General features: G+C 36.3%; 1 protein-coding gene across 4 annotated transcripts in view; it reads left to right on the top strand.

Annotated features, from left to right (window-relative positions):
* Positions 1-23032, top strand: part of LOC109325218 — a 71455-nt gene that overhangs the window by 5888 nt on the left and 42535 nt on the right. The window contains exons 6-17 of one of the 4 annotated variants that reach the window (XM_019557421.1): positions 1688-1731; positions 10745-10813; positions 12332-12390; positions 13281-13485; positions 13841-13909; positions 14019-14098; positions 15838-15987; positions 17414-17477; positions 17652-17753; positions 17916-18107; positions 18325-18452; positions 18924-19074. In XM_019557421.1, the coding sequence (XP_019412966.1) occupies positions 1688-1731; positions 10745-10813; positions 12332-12390; positions 13281-13485; positions 13841-13909; positions 14019-14098; positions 15838-15987; positions 17414-17477; positions 17652-17753; positions 17916-18107; positions 18325-18452; positions 18924-19074 (1313 nt within the window). Of the gene's footprint in view, positions 1-1687; positions 1732-5155; positions 5240-10744; positions 10814-12331; positions 12391-13280; positions 13486-13840; positions 13924-14018; positions 14099-15837; positions 15988-17413; positions 17478-17651; positions 17754-17915; positions 18108-18324; positions 18453-18923; positions 19075-23032 lie in introns of those variants that run through there. The other 3 variants (XM_019557423.1, XM_019557422.1, XM_019557424.1) reach the window with 3 other exon arrangements.

The following is a 23032-nucleotide window of genomic DNA, read 5'->3' as shown; positions in this document are numbered from 1 at the left end:
AACATAATATATTCTAATCAATAACAAAATCTGATAAAGATAACATCTATCTGAACAAATATCAACAAAACCAATTAGCAAATTAATAACAAGAACAATGGAATTTAAATAACAGCTTTGCACAATTCACAATAGTATTCCTACAATTAAAGAGTGAAGATTGATTGATGACATGTCCTTCCCCAATTTCCCAATTGAAGGAAGAACCTTGAATCATACTAAGAATCTACCAAACTCAGAAGCATTAAGCATACAATCAACCAACTAATATGAAAACAGTACTTCGTTCATAATTAAAATCAAATTACATTTTTAAACAACAAGTTCCGTACTTCAATCAAAATCTCTATTTAAAGGTTTAGCTACTCATAATAATGATGAAAAACCAGAAAGAAAAGCAAACTCCATAGAAACCCTTTGGAGGGATATAATCAAGACACCCTTGGCTCTTTGGAACCCATTCCTCGGAGCAAGAAACAGCCTCCTAGTATCTCCAACTTTGTCCCAAACCCTTTCACATGTTTCTTCCCTCTTTGTAATGAGCCTTCAATATGATTTTATGGAGAAAAAATAATTTTTGAAATGGCACCTATGTGCCATTCAACAGTTGTTATCGGGCGCCTAGGCACCAGTCCGACAGTAGCCTCACTCCTCTATGGTGCCTAGGCGGAAAAGTGGCACCTAGACGCCAACACTTCCACTATGTTTTGCAGATGACGTTTCTTCTTCAATTCTTGGCCAATTTCAGGGATCCAATACTTGATTCCTATGTTTTTGGACCTTATGTACTCAAATTTTGTCTCAGAAATTCTATTTAATGTTGTTTATGAGGTTCCAAGATGCTCTGATTGATGACTAGGCATCATTCTTGCTTCTGAAAATACTATTTTCAACTTCGCACTTGATTTTTTCATTTCTTCCTTTTTCCACGTTTGCCCAAGTGCCAAGCTTGCTTCTTAATATCTGAAAATCATAGAGAAATGACTCACTCAATCGCTAATTTCAACAATGTAATTATTGAAAATTTAAAAGATAAAATAACAAATAAACTTGCCAAGAGTCTAACAACAGTATTAAGGAAGAAGGGAATTTACTCAAGTAAAGGTATAAAAGCACCAATTTGTTGCCCATCAACAGTGCAATCATTTTTTAGTCATTCATTCTTCTAGAAGAAAGCGACAGTGAAACATCAGGTCTTGGAGATTTTCCTTATCAAACAGGAAAGAGGACTTTCAATTTTTGCAATCAGGTATCAATTTAGAACTTCAACAATAGAAGGCCTTTAGAAGGGTTTACTTTGTATTCAAAGAAGTAAAAAGGCATGCCATTTCTTCCTCTATATGATACCCAATTCCTTGATATAGCTCCTTTTTTTCTTCATTTTTTCTGAAGGAGATAAACTTAAAACCTTTTGGTCCTTGACATCCATATGTTCTCAGGGAAGAAGTGGGGAATGGGGATCTTTATTGTTTATTGACAAGTTTGTTTGTTCCCTCCCTATAAGACAATGATTATTTCAAAAAAAGACCGACTCTTTTTTGTTGCTTCATTTAACAAGAATAGATCTGAGCTTTCTGCCTGCAGTAAATCTGGATAACGTATTATTTCTGTTTTACCAGAATGCTGTTTCTTTGAAATATTTGTATAGTTGCAATTGTGTTTTTATTGATACCTATATTTTTTGCAGGCAGTAATGCTGGGCAATCATTTATTTCTCACGTCACTGCGAAGGTAGGACTATTTACCTAGATATTATTGTTTTTCTGCTTGCATTGGTTTCTTCATTTCAATCCAATCTTGTTTACTATTGGTGTCAATGACTAAGCCTCATGTGATCTTTAGCTGTTTGGTACACACGTAGGAATTTTTTGTTTTTTTGTTTTGCTTTTTTAATCTTCAACATCATCTCCTGCCAAGGGCTTGAAGTGGAATGAGTATAGATCCATCATTCTTATGCTGAAGCTCGATTTAACTAAGTATAATGTATGCAGCAAGAATCAAATAGCCAACAATTGTTTGAAGAGGTGCTTTGATACCATGTCACAATTTATCTCTCCTAAACGTTTATGTTGTTAGTTGCTGGACTATGAATGGTTTTATAATGAACAGAGAAGAGAAAAGAGAGAGAACTGCCTAACTATATATGTTATTTTGAAAAATCTGAATTACTGAATCTCAGCTTACAGTATTTTTAGGTTTACATATGGTAAACAGTTGAATGTTCTGATGCATTTAGTGCCGAGTCACATTTGGTGATGTGCCAGCTTTACATCTAATGTACTCGCAGTAATGGCATTAATCTAACAGATAGTATATCTCTCTAACAGGTTTTCTATCTTTGGCTTGTAAACAGATAAGAGAAAAGAAAGAGAGGGAACTTCTGAATTTCTATTAATGATTTGTTAACCCATCACCCTGAAAAGGGGAGGATATTATAGCGTAGACTTCAAGAAAGGAGAATAATCTTATTCCTTGTTGTTTAAACAATAGTAAGTAATTATAATTTATAGGCTAAGACTAATCCTAATTAAGGAAATAAATAATTTGGACATATCTCCTGATTAATACTATAGTATATACAAATCTCCTAATTAATACTATAAATAAAAAATAGATCTTCTAATGAGAACAAGAATCTCCCCATATTACAACACTCCCCCTCAAGCTGGTGAATGGATTATCTATCATTCCCAGCTTGGAAGTACGATCTCTAAATCGCTCTGAGGGAAGTCCTTTCGTGAACACATCTGCCAACTGAAGTCCTAAAGGAACATATTGTGTAGAAATAAGACCACTTTCCAATTTTCTTTAATAAAGTGTCGGTCTATTTCTATGTGCTTTGTTCTATCGTGTTGGACTGGATTGTGAGCAATACTAATTGCAGATTTATTATCACAGAAAAGTCTCATAGGAGACTCACGCTTTATTTTTAAATCATATAGTATGATCTTCATCCATAACAATTCACAAATCCCTTGAGTCAGTGCTCTGAATTTTGCCTCTGCACTTGATCTTGCAACTACATTTTGCTTCTTACTCCATGTCACTAAATTTCCACCTAGGAACATACAATATCCAGTGGTGGACCTTTTATCAACCATTGACCTTGCATAATCTGCATTTGTGTAAACTTCCATAGACAAATGCTCCACTTTCTTGAACAGTAGTCCTCTTTCTAGACTTGCCTTCAGATATTGCAAGATTCTATTCACTGTTTGTAAGTGCCTTTCTCGCGGGTCATGCATGAACTGACTGACAACACTAATAGGATAGGCTATGTCAGGCCTAGTGCGGGATAGATAGATGAGTTTTCGAATGAGTCTCTAATATTGGGCCTTATCCACTGTTGGGCTCTTCTCTTTGTTCCCAATCCCGTGATTCTGCTCCATAGGTACTTTAGTGATTTTACCTCCCAACTTACCAGTTTGTTTAAGAAGATCAATGACATATTTCCTTTGAGAAATGAAAATGCCTTGTTTCAAGTATGCCACCTCCATTCCTAGAAAATATTTAAGCTTCCCAAGGTCATTCATTTCAAACTGGCCAACCAACTCGTTTTTCAGGTTCTGTTTTTCGATGTTATCATTCCCTGCAATAATCATATCATCTATATAGACCAACAAAAGAGTGAGTTTGCCATTTTTAGCATGTTTTATAAAGAGGGTATGATCACCTTGGCTTTGTCTATACCATAGGGATACCATGGCTTGTGTAAACCTCCCAAACCATGCTTGAGGAGATTGTTTGAGCCCATATAGGGCCTTCTTTAATCTGCAAACTTCATTCCTTCTTGAGGTAGGGCCATATCCAGATGGAATCTCCATATACACTTGTTCCTCTAAATCTCCATGCAGGAAAGCATTCTTTACATTAAACTGTTACAACTCCCAATTGAATTGAGCCGCTAAGGAAAGAATGATCCTTACAGTATTCATTTTTTCCACTGAGGTGAATGTCTCCTCATAGTCAATTCTATATGTCTGAGTGTATCCCTTTGTAACTAGCCTTACCTTATACCTGTCCAGTGTGCCATCAGATCGGTACTTCACAGTATATATCCACCTGCAACCTACTGTCCTTTGGTTTCTTAAGTATCTTCCAAGTCTCATTTTTCTCCAGTGCATTCATCTCTTCATTCATGACTTGAATCAAGTTCTTATCTTTTAATGCTTCTTGTACTGAGGTAGAGACTCTAATAGATTCAATAGCTGAAATAAAACTCTGATGCTGCACAAACAGATTATTAGTACACACAAATTGTGATATGGGGTACTTGGTACATGATCATTTTCCTTTTCTTAAGGCAATAGGTAAATCATCAAGAGTAGGCTCATTAGAATTAGGGGGCTCATTACTTACCTCAGGTGAAAACAATTGAACTTGCTGTTGCTGTTGGACCAATACGATTTTACTTCTCCGCTGATACTTTTTCTTGTATCTGTCCTCATTATTCTACACTTGTATTATTACTGGTTCAGGATTATGTACTGGTCTCCCTCTGAAAGGTAACATCCATGGATATATAGCTACGTTGAGTAGGAGAATGATAACACTTGTATTCCTTTTTATCAGGAGTATATCCTATGAAGATACATTTAATAGCCCGAGGATCTAGCTTACCCCGATGAGGTTCATGGACATAGACAAAGGTAGAACAACCAAAAATACGAGTTTGGAGACTTGTCATAATGGTTACTGAAGGAAAGAAACTAATCATAAACTGGACGGGACTATCATCAGATAAAACCCGAGATGGTAACCTATTGATTAGATAAGCAGCAGTTAAGATAGATTCCCCCAATAAAACTTAGGAATACTCATTCGAAAGAGTAATGCTTTGGTGATTTCAAGAAGATGACGATTTTTTCTTTCAGCTACCCCATTTTGTGTGGTGTGTTGATACATGTTAACTCATGAACAACACCATTATCTTCGATAAATTTGGAAAAATTCTGATTAACATATTTTTTCTCATTATCTAATCGTAATCGTTTAATAGGTCTCCCAAACTGTGTTTGAATCATGTGGAAAAAGTTGATAAACAATTGAAATACTCCAGACTTATTTTTCATATGAAAACCCATGTAATCCGAGTACAGTCATTGATAAAAGTAACAAACCATTTTGTACCAGAAATATTAGAAATGGCCGAAGGTCCCCACACATCAGATTGAATAAGATCAAAAGGTTGAGTGGCAGTAATGCTGGGCAATCATTTATTTCTCACGTCACTGCGAAGGTAGGACTATTTACCTAGATATTATTGTTTTTCTGCTTGCATTGGTTTCTTCATTTCAATCCAATCTTGTTTACTATTGGTGTCAATGACTAAGCCTCATGTGATCTTTAGCTGTTTGGTACACACGTAGGAATTTTTTGTTTTTTTGTTTTGCTTTTTTAATCTTCAACATCATCTCCTGCCAAGGGCTTGAAGTGGAATGAGTATAGATCCATCATTCTTATGCTGAAGCTCGATTTAACTAAGTATAATGTATGCAGCAAGAATCAAATAGCCAACAATTGTTTGAAGAGGTGCTTTGATACCATGTCACAATTTATCTCTCCTAAACGTTTATGTTGTTAGTTGCTGGACTATGAATGGTTTTATAATGAACAGAGAAGAGAAAAGAGAGAGAACTGCCTAACTATATATGTTATTTTGAAAAATCTGAATTACTGAATCTCAGCTTACAGTATTTTTAGGTTTACATATGGTAAACAGTTGAATGTTCTGATGCATTTAGTGCCGAGTCACATTTGGTGATGTGCCAGCTTTACATCTAATGTACTCGCAGTAATGGCATTAATCTAACAGATAGTATATCTCTCTAACAGGTTTTCTATCTTTGGCTTGTAAACAGATAAGAGAAAAGAAAGAGAGGGAACTTCTGAATTTCTATTAATGATTTGTTAACCCATCACCCTGAAAAGGGGAGGATATTATAGCGTAGACTTCAAGAAAGGAGAATAATCTTATTCCTTGTTGTTTAAACAATAGTAAGTAATTATAATTTATAGGCTAAGACTAATCCTAATTAAGGAAATAAATAATTTGGACATATCTCCTGATTAATACTATAGTATATACAAATCTCCTAATTAATACTATAAATAAAAAATAGATCTTCTAATGAGAACAAGAATCTCCCCATATTACAACACTCCCCCTCAAGCTGGTGAATGGATTATCTATCATTCCCAGCTTGGAAGTACGATCTCTAAATCGCTCTGAGGGAAGTCCTTTCGTGAACACATCTGCCAACTGAAGTCCTAAAGGAACATATTGTGTAGAAATAAGACCACTTTCCAATTTTCTTTAATAAAGTGTCGGTCTATTTCTATGTGCTTTGTTCTATCGTGTTGGACTGGATTGTGAGCAATACTAATTGCAGATTTATTATCACAGAAAAGTCTCATAGGAGACTCACGCTTTATTTTTAAATCATATAGTATGATCTTCATCCATAACAATTCACAAATCCCTTGAGTCAGTGCTCTGAATTTTGCCTCTGCACTTGATCTTGCAACTACATTTTGCTTCTTACTCCATGTCACTAAATTTCCACCTAGGAACATACAATATCCAGTGGTGGACCTTTTATCAACCATTGACCTTGCATAATCTGCATTTGTGTAAACTTCCATAGACAAATGCTCCACTTTCTTGAACAGTAGTCCTCTTTCTAGACTTGCCTTCAGATATTGCAAGATTCTATTCACTGTTTGTAAGTGCCTTTCTCGCGGGTCATGCATGAACTGACTGACAACACTAATAGGATAGGCTATGTCAGGCCTAGTGCGGGATAGATAGATGAGTTTTCGAATGAGTCTCTAATATTGGGCCTTATCCACTGTTGGGCTCTTCTCTTTGTTCCCAATCCCGTGATTCTGCTCCATAGGTACTTTAGTGATTTTACCTCCCAACTTACCAGTTTGTTTAAGAAGATCAATGACATATTTCCTTTGAGAAATGAAAATGCCTTGTTTCAAGTATGCCACCTCCATTCCTAGAAAATATTTAAGCTTCCCAAGGTCATTCATTTCAAACTGGCCAACCAACTCGTTTTTCAGGTTCTGTTTTTCGATGTTATCATTCCCTGCAATAATCATATCATCTATATAGACCAACAAAAGAGTGAGTTTGCCATTTTTAGCATGTTTTATAAAGAGGGTATGATCACCTTGGCTTTGTCTATACCATAGGGATACCATGGCTTGTGTAAACCTCCCAAACCATGCTTGAGGAGATTGTTTGAGCCCATATAGGGCCTTCTTTAATCTGCAAACTTCATTCCTTCTTGAGGTAGGGCCATATCCAGATGGAATCTCCATATACACTTGTTCCTCTAAATCTCCATGCAGGAAAGCATTCTTTACATTAAACTGTTACAACTCCCAATTGAATTGAGCCGCTAAGGAAAGAATGATCCTTACAGTATTCATTTTTTCCACTGAGGTGAATGTCTCCTCATAGTCAATTCTATATGTCTGAGTGTATCCCTTTGTAACTAGCCTTACCTTATACCTGTCCAGTGTGCCATCAGATCGGTACTTCACAGTATATATCCACCTGCAACCTACTGTCCTTTGGTTTCTTAAGTATCTTCCAAGTCTCATTTTTCTCCAGTGCATTCATCTCTTCATTCATGACTTGAATCAAGTTCTTATCTTTTAATGCTTCTTGTACTGAGGTAGAGACTCTAATAGATTCAATAGCTGAAATAAAACTCTGATGCTGCACAAACAGATTATTAGTACACACAAATTGTGATATGGGGTACTTGGTACATGATCATTTTCCTTTTCTTAAGGCAATAGGTAAATCATCAAGAGTAGGCTCATTAGAATTAGGGGGCTCATTACTTACCTCAGGTGAAAACAATTGAACTTGCTGTTGCTGTTGGACCAATACGATTTTACTTCTCCGCTGATACTTTTTCTTGTATCTGTCCTCATTATTCTACACTTGTATTATTACTGGTTCAGGATTATGTACTGGTCTCCCTCTGAAAGGTAACATCCATGGATATATAGCTACGTTGAGTAGGAGAATGATAACACTTGTATTCCTTTTTATCAGGAGTATATCCTATGAAGATACATTTAATAGCCCGAGGATCTAGCTTACCCCGATGAGGTTCATGGACATAGACAAAGGTAGAACAACCAAAAATACGAGTTTGGAGACTTGTCATAATGGTTACTGAAGGAAAGAAACTAATCATAAACTGGACGGGACTATCATCAGATAAAACCCGAGATGGTAACCTATTGATTAGATAAGCAGCAGTTAAGATAGATTCCCCCAATAAAACTTAGGAATACTCATTCGAAAGAGTAATGCTTTGGTGATTTCAAGAAGATGACGATTTTTTCTTTCAGCTACCCCATTTTGTGTGGTGTGTTGATACATGTTAACTCATGAACAACACCATTATCTTCGATAAATTTGGAAAAATTCTGATTAACATATTTTTTCTCATTATCTAATCGTAATCGTTTAATAGGTCTCCCAAACTGTGTTTGAATCATGTGGAAAAAGTTGATAAACAATTGAAATACTCCAGACTTATTTTTCATATGAAAACCCATGTAATCCGAGTACAGTCATTGATAAAAGTAACAAACCATTTTGTACCAGAAATATTAGAAATGGCCGAAGGTCCCCACACATCAGATTGAATAAGATCAAAAGGTTGAGTACTTTTATTATTACTGGGAAGAAAAGTTGAACGATGATGTTTGGCAAACTGAAATACATCACAATAAAAAGACTCAACTGACACTTTTGTAAGTAAGTGGGGAAACCTGTTTCTAAGAATACTAAAGGGAGGATACCCAAGATGCTTATGTAGCAACGATATTTGAGAAGAATTCCAAGATTCTGAATTTGTCTTGAGACTGAAAGTAAGTACCTTCTTCTGGGTATTGCACCTGCTTACCTCATACGACAGACAATATAATTCGTCCTGTTCTTTAGCAATTCCAATTGTCTTCCCCGTGGCAATCTCCTGAAAAACACGTGAATGGAAAAATGTCACTACACAGTTCAAATCTTTAGTGAGTTTGGGGATGGATAAAAGGTTGTTAGAAAGCTGTGGGACATAAAGCACACAATTTAGATTAAGAGAGGAGCAGAGGTGGATGTTACCACAGCCGATAACTGGGGTTTGGGATCCATTAGCAACAATGGTATGATGTTTGTCATGTAAAATGGAATAGGATGACAAATATGAAAGGTGAGGTGTCATATGATCTGTAGCACCAGAGTCAATAATCCAACTATCCGTAGTACTCAAAGCATTAGTAGATAAGAAGGCAAAATTCTTATCAGTCATAGTTAAAGAACAACGACTAGGGTTTTAAGTGCAGAAGTAGAGCCCCAAAATTGGGAGCTCTGATACCAACTTGGAGAAAGGAGAATAATCTTATTCCTTGTTGTTTAAACAATAATAAGTAATTACAATTTATAGATTAAGACTAATCCTAATTAAAGAAATAAATAATTTGGATATATCTCCTGATTAATACTATAGTATGTACAAATCTCCTAATCAATACTATAAATAAAAAACAGATCTTTTAATGATAACAAAAATCTTCCCATATTACAACACCTAGCATACACCTCAGCTGATACATAAGCTTCAGGTGAAAGCCAACTGTAGTTCTAACTAACTTGGACCTAACTCTTACTACTCTAAGACCTATTCTCCAATAAACACCGTGTGCTGAAACAAGTTGAGGAAGTCTTTGATTTGCAACTTATGTCAGAGAGAAATAAGCTTATTAGTAGGAAGAGGCTTAGTCAGGATATCAGCTGTTTCAAACTGAGGGCACATATTTCATTGTGTTATTCCAGATTTTGTCTCTGACAAAGTGTAGATCTAACTCAATATGCTCGATTCTTTTGCGCAGAACAGGATTATGTAACATGGCAACATGACCGAGGTTGGCACGCAATATAGGAGGGTGATAGGCAAACTTTAGCTCAATGCGCAATGACTGTACGGTCTGTACCCACATCTGTTCCTTAGAAGCCAAAGCAAGGCTTCTGGACTCAACCTATGTTGGGTCTAGATATAGTATTTTGTTTCTTGGACCACCAAGTGACAAGATGAAGACCAAGAAATAAGCAAGCACCATAAATGGATTTTCTATCATCTAGGTCTAAGGCCCAATCAACATTACCAAAGGCTGTAAGATTTAGGGAGCTCCAGTGGTAGCGGTTACCATAACTAGAGTGATACCGTGTAAACAGATAAGTGAAAAAGAGAGAGAAAGAAGAGTTAAGAGAAATTTCTGAATTTTTATTAATGATTTGTTAACCCATTACAACTAAAAGGGGAAGATATTTATAGCCTAGCATACAGCTTAGGTGATACAGAAGCTTCAGATGAAAGCCAGCTGTAGATCTAACTAACTTGCAACTAACTCTTCCTACTCTTAGTCCTATTCTCTAATATGGCTGATGCTAAAATCAATTTGTATACTTCTGCTTGTTAACATTGATTTTTGGTTTCCTTTTGGTATTCAGTTGGCAGGGTATCTTTAACCCACATGCACATAGCGAAATCAATTTATTTTCTTTTTTTTAATCTTTTTACTGGCCCCCTTGATGCAAAATGATTAAAAAAAGAAAATAAATGAAATTGTAGTTATAATCTCTTACTTCGTGATGCTGATACTTTTTGGGGATTTATGATACCATTTAACTGCTGATGCTTTATGCTTTCTCTTTCAGATTCTTGACAGTATTCAAGTGGACATACGGAATTTTCATATTTTATACAGTGACGTTCAGAATGATCTGGTAAGTTTATCTTTATATTATTCATTATTATGTTTCTTCAAATTACCTAGGTTTTCGTGTCTTTCATCAAATCTTTCAATTTGACGAATTTGCTAGGCTTAGTGAGGCCAGATTCTGGATAGTTAGATTGGTGGTGGTTGTGTCGGTTAGGCGTACAGTTAAATAGTTAGGATTAAGAGTTAAGCAAAGGAAATTGTATAGGAAGAAGACGTTCATCGATTTGGTTTGTTGAACAGATCTTATACCCAATTGTAACTTGTAAGGACAACCATTGGAAGTATATCGTGAATCGTCTCGAATTCTGTTACAGCAACAACCACTTCCATTTCTCTCTCTCTCTCTCTCTCTCTCTCTCTCTCTCTCGTATAATTCATGCTCGTCTATCTCATTGGAACCTAACAAATTGGTCGACCTTCCGGATATCTCTTATTGATTTTCATGATAGGTGGGTGACAGTAATTATGGATCACAGCCTCGTTTGTTGGTTTCTTGCATGTCTGAGTTCAATAAGAGTGTTGGTGGCATTGGTTTGCTTAAAAAGATGTTGCACAAGTTTTTGACGAAATAAGGATATGGTATTGTGGAGGAAAGTGTGTAAGGTCAACCTTCTTGAGAGATTGCATCATCATAATCGAAAAGGCTGCACAAAGAGAACATGGATACAGGGGGTTTGGAGTTTTGTAATGATGAATGTTTTTCTTGGGTGAAAAAGGTTGAACTGCTCAATTTCATTAGAAGTGACCCATTTGGTTGTATTGACTAGGAAAGAGTTCATTGAGATTCAGAAGACGAAGCCATTGTTGCAGGTACCTGAAAAACAAAACCATGCCCACTTTCTCCATTGGAGAAGGTGCTGAAAAAACAAGCAAAAATCAGAATCAGATACATTGACAGAACCAGAGGATAGCATAACCTAGTGGTAGAGAAGCTTGAGGCGGAAGTCGATGGCGGAGATGCAGCAGTGGTTCACAGTTCAAAAACTCAGTTGTGGATGAGATACTTTGGATGGGATAGAACTCCAGAACGATCTCGTTACAGTGAGACAGAAACCATGGCGGTCCAGGCCATGTGTCAGTGATGACGGAAACAAGGCTGCTATTCAGGGTGAGGTATTGTTAGGCTCAACAAGGCCAGAATTGGGATAGATAGACTAGTTGTGAGTTAGTTTGGCTAGTTAGAGTAGTGGTTTAGTAATTTATGCTATTTAGATTAGTGGTGGTTGAGTTCATTAGGCTGACAGTTAGATAGTTAAGATTGATAATTAAATAGATAGAACTGTTTATAGGAAGAAGGCATTCATTGATTTGTTAGTTGAACAGACCTTATGCTCAGTTGAAAGGGGCAACCCTTGGAAGGGGATTCTCTCCTTGAATTCTGTTACAGAAATAACACTTCTATTTATTTCTCCCCCCTCTCCTTTTTCTAATTCTTGCTCGTCTATTTCCTTGGAACCTAATGATTTTCTTATGAAGCACTAACTTCGATCAACATTTGTTTATTTTTGCTATAATTTTCCAGGGGCATATTATGTTTGGCTTGAAGTTTTCCAACTTGACCATGAAGCAAAATCCTATTGGGTATTGCTTGTACTCGTATTTTTTGATTTGTTTTGAAGGTTTATGAACAGGTTGATTGGATCTCCATATGGGATCAGGAATATTCTGTTTGGTAGTTGGCATGATTACTATTTTCTGTTTTATTTATACATGTTAAGATAGTCCCATATTAGATGTGAATATGGTCAAGCCATTGCTTATAAGGCTTAGGCATGCCTCATCCTATGTGCTAAGTTTTGGGCGTAAGTTATGTCTACCCAACACAATTCTAAGATGATATCATAGCCTGACACGTTATTGTGCCATCCACAGATGTCCAGTCCCACAAACTTCAAACTCCAGATGTCCATTCCTAGGCGTGAGGGGTGTGTGTTAAGATAGTCCCACATTGGATCAGAATATGGTCAAGCCATTGTTTATATGGTTTAGGCCTCCCTGACCTTATGAGCTTGCTTTTAGGGCTGACTTAGGCCTAGTCTGCACAATTCTAAGAATACAATAATAGGACAAATGATAAAGGGAAAAAAGTCTCCTTTTTGCGGGTGCTTAATTTTACACCTCATTGTTTACTTAAGTACTTAACTTGTGTTTCTTAATATTGCATTATATCCTGCTCCCCTTCGGTAATTGCTAATAATAGTTCTGAACATGGTTTCTGAATAACATGTTTTCACACCATTAGGAGGTGATTCACCTCCATGAAAGTTCAAAATTCAATTGCAATGCTCATTGTTGTGGTAATGTTAATTTATTTGAACTTTTCCTGTCTGTTTCAATAATGACCTGGAGATTGTGAGCGAATAAATTCAAATTAATGCAAGTACTCGGTTGAAATATGGTTAAAGGGGAACAGTAAGTTTGGGATGGCTATGTTGACTGAGATTTGGGTTATTTGTTTTCCCATATTTCAGGTCTTCAAATGGAAGGGTGAGAGTGGGTCAAGAACATAAAATTGTTGAGATCAAAGGACTGGAATTTTACTTCAGTATGTTTCATAGTTCAATGAACTTGGTAACTATGAACAGTGTGGGCAATCACTCAGCAGGCAATATAGGATCTGAAGGGAAACATTACAACTCTGTATTGTCACCATGTGATGTAACCTTAATTATTTCAGTAAGGATATCTTCATTAAAACCATGATTTATACATAAATCTTTCATCTTAACCATTGCCACTTTCGTTATCATTATAACTTTAGTTATAAAAAACTGTTACTCTATTTCTAGCAGTTTTTCTTTTCTTTTTATAGTTCACAATCATTCTAACCTTCTACCTTTTGTATTGCATATTTACATTAATTTCTTAATGGATGTGTATTGCACTTCCCTTTATTTCTTCTGTCTTGCTTAGTTATTCGGGTTCTGATTTATATTTTTAATGCATAATCTTCTGGGCTTTTTTTAGTCACTGTTGAATTCTTGTAAAGCTTTTTATCCTACTTAAGTTTAGTTATTGTTCTATGTTCTAGGCTAACAGATCACAGAAGCTTGATGACAACACTCCTCAGTATTCTATCACTGCTGAATTGACTGGTTTGGTTGGTCCTCTATCGTATGGAATTTGCTAATTTTAGCAGTTTATTGTTGCTTATCTTTCTGCTATTGTACATCAATATATCACATTCAAATATTATTTCTACTTCTCAGGTTATATCTCTTGATGAGGCTCAGTTACAACAGATGTTTCTTGTATGGGATTATGTCTGCACTTGTAGATTAAGGGAAAAGTAAGTTCATTGCCAGACGCCTGCAACTGTTTGATTAGCACTGTTAAAGAAATGCCTTTAGAAAAAAACCTTTGCTTGACATATAAACTATAAATCAGTATTCCTTGTAGAATCAAAGTAATATCAAGATAGAAATATACAAAATGAAAGACGAAATAAGGAAAAGATCTATGGAAGTTATTATACACTTCACATACATATTCTTCTTTTTAACAATCTATTTTTATCAAAAAATCTTGTATGATGCAGTCGAGAAATGCTGTAACAAAGATATTCCCACTCTACTAAGAGCATATCAGATCTGTCACACTAGTCTTTTGCAGTGATTGCAAACAGACCAATGCAGGTGACAGATGCTTCCAGCCATTGATTTTTTTGGTTATTCAATTTTCAAATTGAAAATACATTGCCATTTTTTGAGTTCAAAATAGTGATTGAGTAATGCAAATGTTTGATTGAACTGGACCAGATTGAATGAAAAGTTTGTTGTTTATTTATCTGAATTCTGGGCTCTAACAAAGCGATGCAGTACCATAAAATTACAGAATTCTCTTCCTCTCCATCCAGGTATTTGAGAGACCTTGTGATAGGTACCAGGAAAATTATAAGGAACAGAAGAAGACAATGCCGAATATATACCTTTATTATTCACTGAATTCAAGTCTGATCAAAGTGATACAGAACATGAGTTTAGTGGAAGATACAAAAAAAGAGTATAGAAACTGATAAGGCAGTTAAAGAGTGCCTACTCCCCAAAATTCTCAGCCAAATTCCAGTCTGCCCTTCTCTGATCTTTTCCACGTTAAATACACCACCTAGTTAATAGAGTTCCATTATCCCATTCTCTCAACCAAACCCAGTAGTTAGTTATAGGCTCTTTTTCTCTCAACTTCCTGTATACTATTTTTCGTTTTTTCTAATATAATTTTTACCAAATTTCCTATCTATTTTGACCTCAGATGGATTAACATTTTGGGTCTTACCACATTGGCTCCCTCTCTCTTTTCCCGAAACAAGCGATAACCCCCCTCGCTTCCCGTAACTCACTTATAACCACTAACTTCCAGCATCTGTTGACTTACTGCTATCTAATCATAACCAACTTACTGCTATTCCTGTTAGTCGAGTGTCTAGCACTGGTCTATTATAATTTGACATAATTTGTGTCCTGAAACAATTGCTGTTCCATCAATTATACGATTCTTGCATTAACACTGATCAGGGAAGACTTCCACCAATCATATTGTATTTTACCTGAGCTAAATTTGATTTCAGTTTCAGAAGTTGTAGATAACCCAAGGATTATGTGAATGCTTGAGTGAATCTTAAAAATTATCTGTATCAATTGCTCTCATGTCTTTTGCAATTCTTTTGATTATGTAAATATAATGTGCACCATCCATGATTGCTATATAGGACAAAATGCCTTACTATGATGAACATAATAGCTATTATTCTTATTGTGTTTTGACTTATATTCAAATCTTATACTCTTTAAGTGAAATTTTGCTTTTATTTAAAAATCTGTATTATTTGTACAACTCATTTAAACACCTATATTGTTTTTGTATTGCCCAACACACTTGTTTTTTCTCTCTCACATCATTTCATAGTGCAAAATGTCACTTCCTATACAGTGTCTGAAATACAGCGTACCAGTTTTTTGTTTGAAAAACACTGTCGTAATATAAAAGTATGATTATAGGCATTTGAAGTACTGTTGTTGTTATATTATGTAGGTATGGTCGCTTCCGTCCCTGGCATTGTCCTTTACCAAGAAAATCTGAGGGCTGGCAAATACTTTGGTGGCATTATGCACAAGAATCAGTCCTTTCAGATGTTCGCAAGAAACTAAAGAAAACATCATGGAGATATCTTGGGGTTCGATTGTAAGTTCATAAAAAAATGTTTTTTCGGTAATATTCAATGTAGGTTTGGCTTATGTTGGTAGGAGTTGTGGCTTTGATGAATTTCTTATTTTTTGTTTTATTTTTATTTTTATTATATCCCAAAATAAGCTTTGCCCCCACCTAGTGGGACATGGTTTGGTTGTTGTTATTAATAATTATTTCCCCCTTTTGTTGAATTGTTGCCTTCAATTGTCGTATTTTTCTTTCATCTTCAATCATATTTCTTTATTACCCGTTCATAAGTGTTTCTTTTTGTTTTCTTAGGAGTATATGCATAAAGTTTGAGTTCCAATATGTTTTTGTTTTTTTGGAGCGTGTTGGCTGGTCTTGTATTTATATCTCTGTAATTTTTTGGGTGAAGGTCTTATCATTCTATCTTGTAATCTTCTTCCTCCTTGATGGATTTTCTTTTTGTATAGAAGAAATATTTCTTTTTATCCATTAAAAAGATATATCTTTTTCAACAACAGCACTTCAAGAAATCATTAGAAATGACTTTCTTAAGATAAGTCAGCCTTGTGCCACTCTTTCTCCCAGTGTGTTGTGGGCTGATCAAGTTCATGTACATTAGGTCACCACATAGCTTTGGATTGTAAGCTGGCTACTTTTTATGAAATTGTTATTTTAGGTTTTTTTGACCACTGAGGGTGTCTTACTTTGGAACAGCTTTAGATGATTCATGGTTCTTTGTAACGGTTTTGATGAAAACAAGGAGGCTAAAAGTTTTCGCAGTATGTAGTTTAGGAAAAAAAATTGCTGTCTTGTTAGAGTGAAATAGTTGTATCTTATGGGTATTTTTTACCCTTAGTTTTGTTAGGGAATACGAATACGTTTGTGGTTCCCTTTGGTGTTCTGCTCATGGGAGTATTACTGTATTAGAATAATTGGGCGTATCTCCACCCCAAAAGCTAGCTCACAGCGGGAGGATTGTCCTAGTTATTATAAATGATTCATCCCTCACATATTCAACCAATGTGGACTTCAATAATCAATACTTTATCAGTGAGTTGACCATTTTAATATTTTCAGAGACTGGATAGCGTTGCTGCATCTTATTCTTTCTATTTTTTTATGCTAGCATTGGTTTGTTTTTCTATAAAAAATGTGCTTGCCTAGTCTTCTGTGCTCACTGTAATGTATTTGTTGAATTTACCAATGTTTATCAAGATTCTCCATATCAATTTTCCTTCGCGCATAGGATCTCAACATTTGTCTCAGTCATATTTGTAAATTGTGCCTACTCTATCTGCTATAATTTTTCAATAATCTTTTTCTTCCATTTTCTACTATTGGAGCACCAAAAGAAAGAAAAAGAGAGCATATGTAATTTTCTTTTGTAGTGTTTCCTTATGCAGTCTCTAGTTGACATTCATATGACTTAGTTCACTCTGTTTCCTGGATGCAGAAGTTACCGTCGGAAATATATTAACTTGTACAAGATGAAGTTGGATTTTCTTCAACAAGAACAGGTAGTTTGTTTTTGTTTCTTTTGCTTCGACATACTCATTTTGCTCTTGTACGCATATAAATTATAAAATTCTTCATAGATTTGAATTTATGTTTCCAAGAAATAGATTAAGTGTTTACCTGGTTTGTTCTGGTACTTCAATTGTACTTTAGTTAATTAGATTTGTGTTCATTAGCCAGTTGATGATGATGTTCTCCGAGAGTTAGAGCAAATGGAGAAAGAATCTGATCTAGATGATATTCTGAATTATAGATCTGCTGCAGAATATGAGATGCGGGTAAGTGTGCCACCATTCATTAAATGAAAGCTTAATATTTGCTTATTTTGTATTCTTTATTTGATTGGCTTGTTTTGTGCAATTTTCATGTCGGCAAAATGCAGTGAGATTCATCATTTGCATGCTTTGTTCTTAAATTTCATGCTTTGTACGTTCTTTCAGGAATTCCTTGCAAAGTCTTCTTCTCCTAATAATGGCAGGATTCACACTGATGTTCCTACAGAGAAATCATTCAATGATGAGCACACAGCCAAATCACGGGGATGGTTGAATTGGCTATCACGTGGTATGCTTGGTGCTGGTGGAACTGATGATTCCAGTCAATTTTCTGGAGTTGTTTCTTATGATGTCAAGGTAACAATGCTAGTTATTATTAAACTATCAGTCTATCACATTGTCTCGGCTGTTAGTCTCTTTTTTTGTACTTGTTTTGGTTTGCTCTCCAGAATTAATTCTGATGGGAAAATGGTTATTAGCAATGTTTTCCAAGTTTAGAATACATGTTAGGTGAAAATATCAAAATCACATATAGCATACCATACACTAGATGATGGTTGCTGTTCTTTTGCAGGATATATCTGAAGCAACTGAGTTTCACCCTATTGATTCATCCTGGGTTGATGTTGCTGCGAAGCATGACTCATGTATATTTGCATTGAAGTTAGAGATTCATCAGCTCTCTGCATCTATATACAGCAAGTACTGAGTTCTGTCTTCCATTCACAGGCCTTTTAATAAAATACCGTAGTTTATTATGCTAAGGGGATGATTTCCATGTTTTTACTTTGTTTATCACTAATGAATTACTTTTTATTTAAAAGCAATAATAATAACACTTTGTCATTTTTTAAGAAGCTACTTTTTATTTAAAAGCAACTATATACAGCAAGTACTGAGTTCTGTCTTCTATTCACAGGCCTTTTAATAAAATACCTTTGTTTATTATTCTAAGGGGATGATTTCCATGTTTTTACTTTGTTCATCACTGATGAATTACTTTTTATTTAAAAGCAATAATAATAGGACACTTTCTCATTTTTTAAGAAGTTACTGAATTTGATTTACTGGCCCTGGCTCATTTAGTGACGATTCGTGTAAAATGAATGTAAGCATGTGCTATTATTATTTAATAGGCAATGAATTATTTTTTTTAATCTCTCATTTTTCTAGGAAGTATGATAAAGGAATTGCGGAAATAATTCTTGAAAGTGGAATTTTTGAGTCTAAGCTGTACGAAGAACATGGAATTATTGTTTCCAATTTCAAGTCCGGGAAAGTGGTTGATCCAAGGAGCAGGGAAGTCATTCTACATGTTAGAGGGGTTTGTTTCTTCCTGATAATCTCTGTAGTATTGAATTTTTTCTTGATAGAAAACAAAATTTATTTAGGAAGATAAGCAGAAAGATAGAGAAAACAATATCCTTAGAAGATAACAATATAACGACTAAAACCTCATAGACTGATATAACTGCTGAGATATGATTCAGGTATTTATTGTATTTAGATTATTTTGTTGTATCTTTATCATTATCTGTTTCCCCAGATAGTTGATCCTAATCCCTTAATTTTAGGGATTGATTAGTCCATTGCTCCAAGCCTGTATATCAACATTAATACCATTATTCATCAAATAACAAGTCAATTCATATTTTCACTTATTAGAATAATCTAAGGTGTTGTGATTCTGTTTTTGATTAAGAGAGAAATTGGTTGTGCCTAGCCTCACTGTGCTGAGCTGGCAATCCTTATATAAACTCTCTCTTCCTCTCTTGTAATTCAGTTTCAGAATAATAACAAAATTCAGTTTCAGTAACCTCTTCTTCATTCTTCTGTTCTTCTTCTCTCTCTATCTCTCTGTAACCGTTTTCTTATATGGTATCATGCCTTCTTCGCCTCCTGGTGCCTCTCTCTCATCTCCTCCTCCGTCCACACCTTCTCCAACTCTGCTGCAAACGGTGGCGTCACCGTTAGCAACGGTGGCGTCACCGTTAGTTCTTCCTGCTCCGACGATGAAACTAACGGAGCAGAACTTTCTCGTGTGGAGACATTTCATGATTGCCACACTTACTTCCAACAGAGCCAATCGTTTCGTTCTTGGAACCGAAATACCTCACCGGTTCCTCACTGATGATGATCGTCTTATCAACAAAGTGAACTCTGCTTACTTGCGTTGGGAGGAACAAGATCAGGCAATTTTTTCCTGGATCTTGAATTCTCTTTCTGAAAGCTTACAACCTCGTGTTGTTGGTTGTCAACACTCGTGGCAACTTTGGGAAGAACTGCACAATTTTTGCAGTTCTCAAACAAAAGCAAGAAGTCAACAACTCCGTTCTCAACTTCGTTCAATTACTCAAGGATCGCTGTTGATATCTGAGTACTTTAGGAAGATCAAAAATCTTGTTGATGCTCTAATTTTTATTGGAGCTCCGATTTCCACAACTGAACATGTTGATTATGTGTTGGATGGTTTAAATGAAGAATTCCAACCGGTGATTACTTCGATTGAGACGCAACTTGATCTTCCAACACTTCATTCCTTGGAATCGTTTCTTCTAACCTTTGAATCGCGAATGGAGAAGAACAAGTCGAAAGTCCTCTCTGATGCTCTATCAGTTAATATTGTTGCAGTTCCTTCATCTTCTGCGTCGCCGTGCCCTAATTCAGGAAGACATGTTCCTTCCTCATCAACTTTTTCAGATTCTCCTCAAATTCAGTCTCAATTTCAGTCTCTGCGACCTGATTATGGCTTTGGTCTTTCGAATGGTGGTTATCGTGGCTATCGAGGTCGTCGTGGTGGTCGCATACGCGGTGGAAGGGGACCTCACCGTGGTTCGTCTCTGTACTGTGATTTCTGCAACCGTTTTGGTCATGACGTGGCAACATGCTATTATGCACCTTATGGCTACAACTCGCTAACCTACGCTCCACGAAGTGTTGGAGTTGCTTCACGCTCATCTAATTTTCTTCCACCTGGATTGGGCCATCATGCAACATTTAATTACTCTCATGGACCTCCTCATGCCCAACTCTCTTCATATACGGATCACTACTTATCTCCCCCTTCACATTTTCCTCCAACTGCAGCACACTACACTCTTGGGCCTCACACATCTCAGTTTGGGCCTCCTTCCTCTCAATCTCTTCTAGGACCGGGTCCTCACTCATTTGTTCCTTATGGTGCTAATAATCATCGAGGACTTCCCTATTCTCCACCTTCCTTCACACCTCATGCAATGACAACAAACATTGAAGCTCCCAAACACTCCACTTGGTATCCTGATTCGGGAGCCACGAATCATCTCACTTCAGATGCTGGTTTAATTCATACTCCTACGGAACGCTTTGGTCCAGATCACATATTCATGGGTAATGGTCATGGTTTACCAATTCATTTCACAGGGAGTTCTCAGTTTACTTCTTCTACCTCTCCTCTTTCATTTTCATTACATAACCTCTTACATGTCCCTCAAATTACGAAAAATCTTCTTAGTGTCTCCCAATTTACCAAAGATAATCACTGTTATTTTGAGTTTCATGCTGACAAGTGTTTTGTGAAATCTCAGGTTTCTAATGAGCTTCTTCTTCAAGGTTCTATAACCAAAGATGGCTTATATGCGTTTCATGGTCTTCTTCTCAGCTATGTCTCTCGTCCTAGTTGCTCTCTTGTTTCTGGTTTAAATAATTTTGTTAATACAGTGAATAAATCTGTTGACCATTGTAATAGGACTTCTTCTATGTTTAGGTCTTTTCATTTGTGGCATTGTAGACTTGGTCATCCTCATGAGGCCATTGTCTATAATGTCTTAAAACATTGTAAAATTCCCTATTGCAATAAGAACTTCACTGATTTTTGCAATGCCTGTTGTATGGGTAAAGCTCACAAATTACATGCTCCTTTGTCTTCTACTGTTTACAATAAATCTTTTGACCTTGTGTTTGTTGACTTGTGGGGACCTGCACCTCAGTATTCATATTCGGGTTTTAGATATTACTTTACAATAGTAGATGCTCACTCTAGGTTCACTTGGATGTTTCTTATGAAACAAAAATCTGATACTTTGTCTATGTTTCAAGTGTTCTTGCAATGGGTCAAAACTCAATTTAATACAACCATTAAGGCTGTTCAGAGTGACTTTGGTGGTGAATTTAGACCATTCACCACCTACCTTCAGTCCTTAGGCATACAACATAGGTTGTCTTTCCCTCACACACATCATCAGCAGGGTACTGTGGAAAGGAAGCATCGACATATCGTTGAGACAGACTTAACTCTTTTATCTCATGCTAAACTTCCCGTGAGCTATTGGGAATTTGCCTTCACTGTTTCTGTGTATCTAATTAATAGAAATTCTACACCTACTTTACAACATCAATCCCCTTACCAGAAACTGTTTGGCACTATTCCTGATTACAAGTTTCTTAAAGTCTTTGGGTGTTCTTGTTTTCCTCTACTTAGACCCTACAACAAAAATAAACTTGAACCTAGGAGTACTGAGTGTGTTTTCTTGGGTTATTCTCCTAATCACAAAGGTTATAAATGTTTATCTTCAGATGGGAGGCTTTATATTTCGAAGGATGTCATTTTTAATGAACAATCCTTTCCCTTTCATGATAACTCTCTTTTTGTTCATAATGACCTCACTTTTTTGTCTCCTTCCACCAATTCCATCATTCCTTCACCCCCTACATCAATTTTCTTACCTCCTACCCCTGCTTCATCCACTGATATCCCCTCAACTCATCCTCATCATATCCTCCTCCTGATCCTCATCCTATCCTCCTCCTCCTCATCATCCTCATCCTCCTCCTCCTCATCCTATCCTCATCCTCATGTCATCCTCGTCCTCCTCATCCTATCCTCATCCTCATCCTCCTCTTCGTCCTCACCCTCATCCTCATCCTATCCTCCTCCTAATCCTCATCCTATCCTCCTCCTAATCCTCATCCTATCCTCCTCCTAATCCTCATCCTCTTCCTCATCCTCATCGTATCCTCCTACTCATCCTCCTCCTACTCATCGTCATCCTCCTCCTATCCATATCGTCGTCCTCCTCTTTATCCTATCCTCATCCTCCTCCTATCCATATCGTCGTCCTTCTCCTTATCCTATCCTCATCCTCCTCCACCACATCGTATCCTCCTCCTCATCCTATCCTCATCCTCATCCTAACCCTCATCCTCATCTTTGTCCTCACCCTCATCCTATCCTTATCCTCATCCTATCCTCCTCCTAATCCTCATCCTCTTCCTCATCCTCATCCTCATCCTATCCTCATCCT

Source organism: Lupinus angustifolius, chromosome LG13 (assembly GCF_001865875.1).
Source record: "Lupinus angustifolius cultivar Tanjil chromosome LG13, LupAngTanjil_v1.0, whole genome shotgun sequence".
NCBI classification, from domain to species: Eukaryota; Viridiplantae; Streptophyta; class Magnoliopsida; order Fabales; family Fabaceae; genus Lupinus; species Lupinus angustifolius.
This window is presented reverse-complemented; position numbering and strand designations above follow the sequence as displayed.